Source organism: Hemibagrus wyckioides, linkage group LG27, assembly GCF_019097595.1.
Source record: "Hemibagrus wyckioides isolate EC202008001 linkage group LG27, SWU_Hwy_1.0, whole genome shotgun sequence".
In the NCBI taxonomy this organism is placed as follows: domain Eukaryota; kingdom Metazoa; phylum Chordata; class Actinopteri; order Siluriformes; family Bagridae; genus Hemibagrus; species Hemibagrus wyckioides.
The window spans coordinates 10,831,646-10,843,369 of record NC_080736.1 but is presented as its reverse complement, the minus strand read 5'-3'; the positions used below and the strand labels follow the sequence as shown (position 1 = coordinate 10,843,369).

The window sequence follows — 11,724 nt, the reverse complement described above, 5'->3', positions numbered from 1 at the left end:
GCTATTTAAAGACAGACCAACAGGAGAGGCCGCGATAAAATGAGGCGCTCTGATTGGCGCTCGGACAGTATGGCTATTTGACGTCGACAGACTAATCAGAATACATTTACCGATCAGCCATAACATTATGACCACCTGCTTAATCTCGTGTTGGTCCCCCTTTTTCTGCCAAAACAGCCCTGACCAGTCGAGGCATGGACTCCTCTAGAACCCTGAAGGTGTGCTGTGGTATCAGGCACCGTGATGTTAGCAGCAGATCCTTAAAGTTCTGTAAGTTGCGAGGTGGGGCCTTCATGTAGAGGCACCACATCGCAAGTTACAGGACTTTAAGGATACTTACAGGACTTAAAGAACACTTTTGATAGATACTGACCACTGCAGACTGGGAACACCCTATAAGAGCTGCAGTTTTGGAGATGCTGTGATTCAGTGGTCTAGCCATCACAATTTGGCCCTTTGTCAAACTCACACAAATCCTTACGCTTGCCCATTTTTCCTGCTTCTAACACATCAGCTTTGAGGACAAAATGTTCACTTGCTGCCTAATATATCCCACCCACTAACAGGTGCCATGATGAGGAGATAATCAACGTTATTCACTTCACCTCTCAGTGGTCATAATGTTATGGCTGATCCATGTAAATTTCAATTATTAAATGCATACTGCTGTGATAAACTGTATGTAAAATACTAGTTTGACTCACTTTGCTAGTGGGTATGTTTTTTTTTTAGTTTAGTTTAGTTTGCAAGCTTTTTTTAAAAATAAATCACAGTATGTGATATAAAAAGATAAATTACGCATATTAAGACAACCAAAATGATAAGATTCCCTATACTTCATGAAATCCCTATATTATGTGATGTGTTTTCTGATGCCCTGTGTTGGCTTTATTATTTTCTATTCATAACAATTCTTGTAAAATTCTGAATGAGAAAACAAAAAAAATAAATAAATAAAAAGCCGAATGATTAGTAAGACGTTTTCTGTGTAGGTGACTGTGTCAGGAGCAACCAGAGCCTCAGTGGTTTCATTATTATATATAGACAGCTCTGTACTCCATCAAGCATTAAGTATATATATTATGTAAAAAGGTCAGTACACAGTCCAAGGTTCAAAAACCCCAAGTTACTTATTACTACAGATATCATTGTGTACATATTCTAATTCTTCACGTTTTTCATGCAAGTATTAAGCACTATTTATCACAGGATTTAGTTCATCAGGAATATATCATGACTATGGGCTAAACTTTGTGCTTTAGAAAAGAGGGAAACAAATCTCAGGACTTTATATTTCGATTTCTCGTTAAAATCTGGCATTACTGTAGTAAGGGCATTAAGAAGCAGTGTTATCTATTTAATATAAGGGAGCAGGAAACAAATGATGGATTGATTGATAGAATTTGGACACTAGCAAGAGTTTCTAAAGGTATGTTGTGTTTTGGAAGTAGAAGTCTGGACCATCTGTATCTTATGTAGGCAATTTTGGTGAGTTATATTTTTCACATTAAGAAAGGTACAATTAAGCTGGAAGATCTTTAGACAAGCAAACTAAACGAGGGTTGAGGCCTCTTTGTAGCATCTGCAGTAAAAGTGCATCGTTGTATTTTTAGCACAGGTGCACTGAAGGTACATAAGCTACTCCTGCCCCCTGCTGGTCATTTCAGATACAACCAACATCATACCTTCTGACTGTGGTTATGAATTCAACGAGGTTAATATATATTAATATACATAAGATGGCTCAAGGGTTAAGTGAGAGTGAAGATAAGTAACACAGTCTGTTTACTTTAGTTAAATATTTGTGAAGAAAAGGGGGGCAGACTCCCAGGTGTAAAACAGTGAGCGCGCATGCGCAGTGGTGCACTGACCGAGCTTGCGTGAGGGCGAGGGGGAAAGCTGCAGCGTCACCTTAGCTATTCTACATAATAATTTAATTTAGCTAAGTATTTATAGTTCTAGTCTCATGTTTAACAGATTTTAAAAAGAAGATTATATTATCTGTAATAACTTGGAAAGGCGAGAAGGTACATTTTATGAGTTCAGGTTGTAAGACCATATAACAGTTACAGTCCTTGTTGATCCAACTATAATTGTCCTTGCTGAAACCTTGGTGTATGTGCATGTAACCTTGAAAATGTATTACATGACCATATTTCTATGTAACAAATAAACCACCTCGCATACCACGTGACTTTGCACATGCAAACTAGCTTGGGGTTTACTTGCTGAGTTAGCTTTCAAAAATCACTGCTCTCATGCTGGGGCATTCTGACCTGATGCCTCCTTTTACTGTTGATGCTGATGATTTAGAGACATGGAGAAACCCCAAAACTCCAGCCTAGAAGAATTATTCTCCTGTACCACAAGCTAAGTGCAACTATTATTTTGAGAGCAGAATGCTCTTGGCTGTGAAGCCGCACTTGGAAGAACGGTGCCACTGACTCAAGACAACTAAGTACCTTTTTTCATTTTTAAAGATCCCACTATATTGTATTAGCCAGGATCTAAGAAAACAGCAGCAAATGCTTGTTCGTGCAAATAATCTGATCTCTTCCAGGGGAGACCAAAGAGTCCATGCTTCATGAATCATGGGGCCAAAACAAGAGACAGAGACTAAGAAATAGTCCACCAATGGGAGAGTCATCCCACACCTCTGCATTGCACAACCACAGAAACCTATGTGCCATTCTCCTTTTGACATACTGTAAGCTCACATCCAGTGTGCATTCATACCCAGCCACAGGCCATGTAACGGAGCAAGTCCTGATACCTTGTACCTAAGGCTTCCTCTGCCTATTCCCCAAGTCCAAGGTCACACCTAACAACAGGTTTTCTTCTTGATCTTACACTCACAGTAGTACTACAATCCTAGTTATTATTGATCAATTCCCAAAATGTGAACCTATTATCCTTAACTATGCTATTAAGTCATTAACAAAATCAGAAAATGTGATGAACTAAATAGAGGAATAGAAGATGCATTAGAGGAACTGAATTTGATGAACTGCCTTAAAAGGAAACCAGCATTTAATGTGATCACCATTAATTTTCTATAGTCTTGTGAAGAAATTTGTATAATTATTTGCTGAACCTAATACATTAATTAATATAGTAATAAGTGACACATAAGGATTCAGTATCACGTAATTGTGCTTATAGAGCTTATGTTGTGAAATAAAATAATAAAAATAGTAAAATAATAAAATAGTGCCCAAAACCTGGACTATGTGCTTAAATCAGAGATGACTTATAATAAAAAAAGTGGGGAAAAGTAAAATAAAAAGATCACAGCTAACTAAGACTTAAGGAAGTGATGACCTGACCTCAACCCGATAGAACACCTTTGGGATGAATTAGAGCAGAGACTGTGAGCCAGGCCTTCACGTCCAACATCAGTGTCTGACCTCTCAAATGCGCTTCTAGTGGAATGGTCAAAAATTCCCATTAACACACTCCTAAACCTTCCCAGAAGAGTTGAAGCTGTTATAGCTGCAAAGGGCGGACATTCATGTGCATGTAAAGGCAGGCGTCCCAGTTTTGGCTGGGCTCGCAGTCTCTGCTCTAATTCATCCTGAAGGTGTTCTATCGGGTTGAGGTCAGGACTCTGTGCAGGCCAGTCCAGTTCCTCCACACCAAACTCACTCATCCATGTCTTTAGGGACCTTGCTTTGTGCACTGGTGTGCAGTAATGTTGGAACAGGAAGGGGACATCCCTAAACTGTTCCCACAAATTGGGACCATGAAAATGTCCAAAATGTCTTGATATGCTGAAGCATTAAGAGTTCCTTTTACTGGAACTAAGTGGCCAAGCCCAACCCCTGAATTTAATGATTTGGAGGGGTGTCCCAAAACTTTTGACAATATAGTGTATGTCAAAGATGACTTGTGGGGAAAAGTAAAATAAAAGAAAAATCACACCTAAAGTCTTTAAAAAGTCGCACATTCGCTAAAATGTTATCGATTATTAATGTTGAACCACCTTCACACTAGAACCGAATCGTTTGCGAATCGATTCGCGATCAAAGAACCGACTCGTTCAAAAATCACTCAGCAGTATACAAGGAGTGAGAAACATGCCCATTGTTGATGTTGTTAAAGTCGCTGTTTTTTTTACAAACCTCACTGCCATTTCCTATTACATGATAATCTAGATTTTGCCGCAATATAATTATGCATAAAATGTATATCTTATACTAGACTAGTGTAGCTTGCCTCCATATGGTTTAACGGCTAAAAGCTCCGCCTGTGCTCTGCGTCTTTAAGTGACACCGGTGGAACCATTAACACACCCCATTATCTGCCAGGGAAGAGAGGGCACATCTGAGCACATCAATGCAATTTCGTCCTCATCATTTAAGCAAACGAAGCGCCCACATTGTGTGTAGGCTAGAAGGATTTCGCCACTCAGGTAACAGCTAAATATTTGTGAATCTTTACTATGAGCGCCATGAATTAGGTCATTTTTTTTTTTGTGCACGCGACTTGATGACAGATTGTTGTTTAATACGGGTGAATTATAGAAGCACGGGCTCCGAGGATTTTTCTTTCTTTCTTTGCAAGGCTTACTACTGCGTGTATGTGGCATATTTATTATCTTGACAGACACTACAAATGAGATTATGGGTATGAATTTGTTGGCTTTAGATTATCATGCAAGATAGCAACTAAAAGAAGCTGCAGATTTCCACTGCACTGTGCATGGTGGGTTTGTAATACATCTCTAAAACACGTTTCAGAAATGCACAGATGTCGATCATGATGTCAGCTCCATGGCTTATGACACATGGTTGCAGACCTAGAAAGGGCAGCCAATGAAAATACACTTTCATGTGCTATCGTCATGATCTATGACGTAATCTTCTGTCTCATAAATTCACACATACAGATGCAGGACGGTATTGACTGTAGAGATCATGAAAGAAAAAAGAAAGAAATCCAGTTGTGTTAACAGTTACACTGCTAGATAGACTGATATGAACAGTTCAAGTAAGACTAAGAAGGAATGCAGTATTGTAGGTGTTCATCAGTTGGCTTTTGCTCTGTAGACTTCTGTATAACCAACATCTCTTATGTGTTTTGAAGTTGGTGTTGATCTACTCTGATCAGGCATAGCACTGAGAGGTGAAGTGAATAACACTGATTATCTCCTCATCATGGCACCTGTTAGTGGGTGGGATATATTAGGCAGCAAGTGAACATTTTGTCCTCAAAGTTGATGTGTTAGAACAGGAAAAATGGGCAAGCGTAAGGATATGAGCGAGTTTTGTGAAAGGCCAAATTGTGATGGCTAGACGACTGTGCGTCGCTTACCTGGGGAACACATGGCACCAGGATGGACTATGGAAAGAAGGCAAGCCAGCGGAGGCAGTGTCATGCTTTGGGCAATGTTCTGCTGGGAAACCTTGGGTCCTGCCATTCATGTGGATGTTACTTTGACATGTATCACCTACCTAAGCATTGTTGCAGATCATGTACACCCTTTCATGGAAATAGTATTCCCTGATGGCTGTGACCTCTTTCAGCAGGATAATGCACCGTGCCACAAAGCACAAGGAATGGTTTGTTGCCTCCAAATTCCCCAGATCTCAATCCAGTCGAGCATCTGTGGGATGTGCTGAACAAATGAGTCAGCTCCATGAAGGCCCCAACTCACAACTTACAAGACTTAAGGGATCTGCTGCAAAATCTTGGTGTCAGATACCACAGCACACCTTCAGGGATCTAGTGGAGTCCATGCCTCAATGGGTCAGGGCTGTTTTGGCAGCAAAAAGGGGACATAATGTTATGCCTAATTGGTGTTTGTGCTCTTATCCAACTGAGCTGGACACTAATCATAACTCACTGCTATTTCTGGGGTCAGATTCTAGGGTTGATTTTGGAAAGAAAAAAAAAAAATCTACTGAACATCAGCCATTGAACTTGAAACTCGTAAAACTATTAGACAAAGCAACAAGTTTTCAAAAAAATCTGCACACATTTCTGTCATTGTTTGGCTATTGATCCTGCTGAGTTCTGAAACTGTCCAAATTGGACCTGTAGGCTATTAACACTAAATAATAACTTCAGTTCATATCCCATGGAGTTAAATAGTATTCTGTATTCTTAAATCACCTAAAAAGGAACAATACTGGAATGTAAGGTAAAACAAAAATTAAAATATTGTTTAATAGTCCCATAGAAAGCAAATACAAATCATGTTCAGTTCTTGACTCAAGGCTCTATTCTTGACTCATCAGCGAACATAGAAGGTAACACAAATGCTCAAACTTATATGAGTATCTACATAAAATCTGTTCTGCATAAGGTCTATAAAACTATGGATCTAGGTAGGATACATAAATACACAAAATTAAAAGCAGTCTACATTTTATGTAACAGGGTATGAGAATATGGGAATATAATTCTGTAATATCCTGGAGCAAATGGTTCTATGATTCCTCATTTAATAAAAAAAGTTCAAGTGAAAGTCATCATTTAGACCAAAAAGGAGCAACTGTTTGTATACAGTAGATTGTACAGATCTAGGTGAAAGACCAATGGTACTGAAGAGTCATGATTGGCATCAGAGTTTTGCTTTCCTTTTCTCTACATGATCCAATTATTCACTGATTAACCTGTTTGAAGGTGTGTCAAATATTTCAGATATGCATTGTTCGACTGATTGCAGCTGCCACGTCTGTAGCTTTCTTTTACATCAGGCTATTAACAAGAAGAGGCATTTTGGGTACAATGCTCCAGCGTGGGTTCAGCCTGCAGAATATGCCAGTGTTTACTGATGATTTTGCACAGTCCCTTTAATAGTCCAGGTTTTGTTCTTTTGTGATAATAGTAGGTAGCACTGTTGCCTCACAGCAAGAAGGTCCTGGGTTCGAATCACAGGTTTGAACAGTCAGGGGCCTTTCTGTGTGGAGTTTGCATGTTCTGCAAGTGTGTGTGGTTGTCTGCCTATATGTGGCCCTGTGATGGACTGGTGACCTGTCCAGGGTGTAACCCTGCTTTTCGCCCAATGTGTGCTGGGATAGGCTCCAGCAGATCCATGTGGCCCTAATTAGGAATAAAGCGGGTATAGACAATGGATGGATGATAATAGTAGCAGATTTGTTATTGCTAGCTTATAGATCTCTAAATCAAACATGATCAAATGCAGTGGTAGCATTAAAATAAATGACTTCCTAAATATATGTTATTTAAGATTTTGTCAAAACCGGAAATTAAAAAAAAAAAGTTGTTGTTATCCGGATGTCAAGAAAACCTGTGCATTTTAATAAGCTATTGATATAAGCCTATAATTACAATGGATCTGTACGTGTTGTAACTACTTTTTACAGATGTCTGAAATTACTATCCTGGTGAAGAAATATTTCTTTGTGTTTTGTTGCTATTTATAGTTTAGCTTTTAATATTTTTGTGCGAGAAATAAAACAAACAAAAAAAATAGAAAAGAACTTGGAAAACCCCACCTATTAAATATTAAGCCAATCATCGGTGTAGTTGTTGTTGTAAGGCGGGCTTTGAGGATTTTCTCATCGATGATTGAGGTTCCTCTCTCAATTCAGCCAATCATCGGTCTTGCTCTGTTACTTCCTAGGTGGATTTCATCCAATCACCTGTCTCCCTTTCTGGCCTTTTGCCGCTGAACTGCAGCGGGGTGAAGAGAGAGAGAGAGAGAGAGAGGGAGAGGGAGAGGGAGAGAGAGAGAGAGAGAGAGAGAGAGAGAGAGAGAGCGCGCGCGCTGGCCAGAAAAACAGCACGCATTAGTTTATTTATGTTTTTGTGTTTGCACTAATGCACACGGATTCAGATCAGGATGACTAAAAGCAGCAAACATAACAAAGGTATACTTTCCGGATCATTTCTTTACTAGACGGAGGAGTTTTCTTTAGCACTGAATCTCTGCGTGGATTGTTAGCATTAGCTGGCTAGCTGAGTTTAGTCTGTAGTGGCAGGGTTTGTGATAGGTATTTTAATGCAGTCATTATTTTAATGATCCCCTTATGGCTAAATAACAACCATGAGCAATGTACCGATTGCACAGCCTTTGTTTGTGTTTGTTTATTTTTTAGGGGGTAGTCTGGAACCCCAGTCCTGGCTAAATGAATAATGCATTTGAATTGCTCTTTATTTTAAGGGTTATTTTTATTTAATATCTTTATAACATGTTCTCCAAGTACTAAAATGTGTTTGAAAGGTGCTAGATTTTTTCACAAGGTGATTCTACACTTTTACACGTTTTGCATTCACAGACCTTAGCCCTGGGTCTTAATACACCACGTGACAAAACCACATGGTGCCCCGCCCCCTTTCTTTCACTATGTCCGCCCCCTTTCCCTTATGGTGCCCCGCACCCTTTGCCTCATCCACTGTGTTTAAATGTCTATATGCAGTTGCCTCCTGACCCTGATGCCGCCACATGGATCCAGGTGGAAGTGATTTGGAGTCAAGTCTGCCTCAGACTGAGAACCCCTGCCTTATCGTCGAAGACTCTCAGCCTGACAGCGTGGCCTTGGAGGACGACCCCGATAGCAGTTATCGTGCCCTGCTCTCCCGCCGCCTTTCCAACCTCCAGCCCACCTCCCACAGCCCGGTGCTGGTGAGATCTCCCACATCCACCATTAAATCCTTCTTAGCAATTATTGTTTATTTAAGAGATTCTGCTGCTTTTTTTTTGTTAATCCAGGAACTGATTGCTTCCCCTTCTAAAGGCAGATGCTCAGAAAGTGATTGCCAGACTGAAAAGAGTAACAGTGTTACAGAGGCTGGTATGCTAGTGTTGATCTGTCTTTAGAATTTCTACTTATCACTTTGGCACAGTTTACAGTGTGGTTTTTTTTTTCCCTTTTAGACCATTGTCCATCTAATCTGAATTCAGCAGCTGCAGAGCATAGTCAAGTATTTGAAGTTTCCTCCCTTCCTAATAGTAAAAGGTATTCCTATGATTTTCTATGATTTTCTTCTGCGTTAACGTTGCAATCTTGATGTCGTTCGTTTGTTATTTCTTATTGTTCTTCCTTGTACAGAGGTAAACAAGAGGACATGGAGTCTGGGGCTGATTCCACCACTCACTGTGCACAAACAGATGGTGAGTTAAAAAAAAAAAACACACACACTAATGCTATATTATAGTGATTGGTATTTTTCCACTGAGCAAAGTTCTGTTATTTTCTGTGTCTGTGTATTCAGAGGGAATGTCTCAGTTTGGCCTGGAGCTGTCAGAGAGTCAGGGATTTCATATAGATACACGGAATATAGAGAGCGGTGACGAGGATGTAGAGGTGACACCTGCCAACCTCCGGCCAGCAGACATCCAGAAATCAGTGAACCAATGTAAACTAACTCTCCAGTACACAAACATACACCGCTTTATCCTTTAGCTTTACTGACATTCTCAAATTCCTTTTTTTTATGCTTAGCAGCTGGATTGAAAAGCTCAGATAGTCAAGATGACAGTTTTAGAAGGTAAGATGCTGATACATGGAATAAATGATTTGATTCCATGTCTGGTTTGTTGTTGATTGTTTTTATGGCCCTTTTCTCTCTCTCTCTTTTTAGGCCTGAGGTGAGCTCCAGCAGTGCCTTGGTACCTCAGAGGAAAGAAGGCAGAGAGTTGAGTATCCAGGCCATACTGCACTCTCAGGTCTCGGAGTCTGTAGAGGCTGAAGATGAGGAAATGATTTCATCCCAGGAAGATCTGTTTGATGGGGAGAGTAATGGTGAGAGTCGATAAGATGTCTTTCGGATATAAATGTTCTTGCCATTTCTTTGATTAGCCCATGACAGAAACCTAGATAAAAAAGCACAGTTTTAGTGACACTGGTTCTAAAAGTGCACGGTTCTTGAATATGGTATCTGTAGTTAGGGTTGCTCAGGCTGCCGGATCTTTTATGTGTCTACAGAATGACGTAAATATATTTTAATTACTTAAATGCTATGGTATCCCAGTACCTTGGATAATGATGTCATGCTGGCACAGACACAGGGAACAGCAGCAGCAGCACAAGGCTACTTTATTATATTACTTTGTCATAAATATAATTGTCGCCATCTTTATTATGTAATATTCACTATTTCAGCACATTTCCATGTCCCATACCTGTGCACATTTGTGCTATAGACCATGTTAACTGCTTTGCACAAAAGGTCAGATTTTCCTCATGACTAATCTCTTCTATTGAAGCGTGCATTCAGATGTATTTGATCTAAAATGGATCCTATAGTTTTGTGTAGTCTGTGCCAGCTCAAGTGCATAATATCATTAAAGCAAAAAAAAAAAAAAAAAAAAGAGAGAGACGTAGCAAATACTAAGGAACTTTCCAGTGAGCTTGATGTCAGTAATATAATTTGAAATGAAAATTGTTGTATTAAATTAGACACAATGCAGTCTTGCTCTCAGACTTTTGGACCCCAATCATTTTTTTTTTCATATTAATTTACATTTTATATTTTATTTAGTGATTTGAGATCCTTCAATACATTTTTTCCCACACAGGAATAATGGATTTTTTTTTATTTAAGCTTTTCCAGCTCATTTGATCCAAGTCACTTCCTATGCACCATGCAAGCTAATTACAGAGGGTGAAATAGACTGGTGCCTCAACCTCAGTTAAATGCTTCTAATAAATAAATGCTGAAATTAAGTCCTCTAATATCATTTTTAGGACCCATACTAATAAGACAATAAAATATATGTAAATGGCATGTGTTTGTGTGTCTCCCAGGCTCTCAGGTTGACAGTACAGTACTGGAGAATCAGCAGCAGCAGAAACCAACATGCACTCCTGCTCACACCCTCGGCCTGCTGCATCTGTCTGGTCAAGGAACGCTGGTGGACGAGAGCCTTTCCCAGTAAGCTAAATTTAATCTAATGCTGGTCCTGGTTTTCTAGTCTCTTCAAATGAGCATTAATGATTAATTCTAACTTCGAGTTTCTTTTTTTTTCCTTATGCAACAGGCGGTCTGTTGAGTTTGTGGCAGCCACTCAGGAGAACTTGAGTCAAACGCCACTCATTGTCCCTAATTCGCCCACAGGACAGGAGAACGAGCAAGGTAAGGCTTCAGATATGGAGACACGGTTTAGATACAGGGATACGAGATATAAGAAAGAAACCTTGATCTCTAATCTCTTTCCTTATAAATCTTATTTCAGATTTTAACCCGGCTGCAGAACCAGCAAAGGAAACCTCTGGGACGCATAATGACCAAGCACAAAAAGGGCAGGAAGAACCAATGGATGTGGCTCCTGCCCCAAAGCCCACAGTGTCCAATGTAGTGTCCCAGAATTCCCCCAGTATTGCCTTGGAGAAAAGCCTGTCCTTGCCAACGCAGCCTGAATTTTCACATGTAAGTATTTCAGATTAGTTAATCAATTAGCTGCAAAATTTCTCTTTCTTTCTACATTATAATCTTTAGGAAATTGGTGTGGTAGATGAAATTAAAACTGATGTGGCCTGCTGGTATGGAAATCTTTGCTGTTGTGGTTTTCCACCAAAGTGTTATGCTTCTCTTACATCCCAGCAGTTTGCCAGTAATGTTTAATTTATTTGTAACGCACGGTACATAGTACTTTTACCCAATGATGCTTGCATTAAATGTTGTTGAACATCTCCAGAAGTTTGTTAGTTCTTGTTATCACCTTGTTACATTAGCTTTAGACGGTCATTCTCTCACCAGATATTTTCTGAGAGACAAAAAAACAGCAATGATGAATTCAGAACGCACAAATCC

At 39.7% G+C, this 11,724-nt stretch overlaps 1 protein-coding gene across 4 annotated transcripts in view; it reads left to right on the top strand.

The window, feature by feature from the left end:
* Positions 1–4,257: 4,257 nt before the first annotated feature.
* tp53bp1 (tumor protein p53 binding protein, 1) overlaps positions 4,258–11,724 on the top strand; it is a 20,240-nt gene continuing 12,773 nt past the window's right edge. For 2 of the 4 annotated variants that reach the window (XM_058381586.1, XM_058381583.1), the window contains exons 1-11: positions 7,687–7,838; positions 8,388–8,593; positions 8,681–8,762; positions 8,846–8,927; positions 9,021–9,082; positions 9,184–9,327; positions 9,414–9,459; positions 9,553–9,713; positions 10,719–10,845; positions 10,952–11,046; positions 11,147–11,340. In XM_058381586.1, the coding sequence (XP_058237569.1) occupies positions 8,414–8,593; positions 8,681–8,762; positions 8,846–8,927; positions 9,021–9,082; positions 9,184–9,327; positions 9,414–9,459; positions 9,553–9,713; positions 10,719–10,845; positions 10,952–11,046; positions 11,147–11,340 (1,173 nt within the window). In that variant the 5' untranslated portion in view covers positions 7,687–7,838; positions 8,388–8,413. Of the gene's footprint in view, positions 4,412–7,686; positions 7,839–8,387; positions 8,594–8,680; positions 8,763–8,845; positions 8,928–9,020; positions 9,083–9,183; positions 9,328–9,413; positions 9,460–9,552; positions 9,714–10,718; positions 10,846–10,951; positions 11,047–11,146; positions 11,341–11,724 lie in introns of those variants that run through there. The other 2 variants (XM_058381584.1, XM_058381585.1) reach the window with 2 other exon arrangements.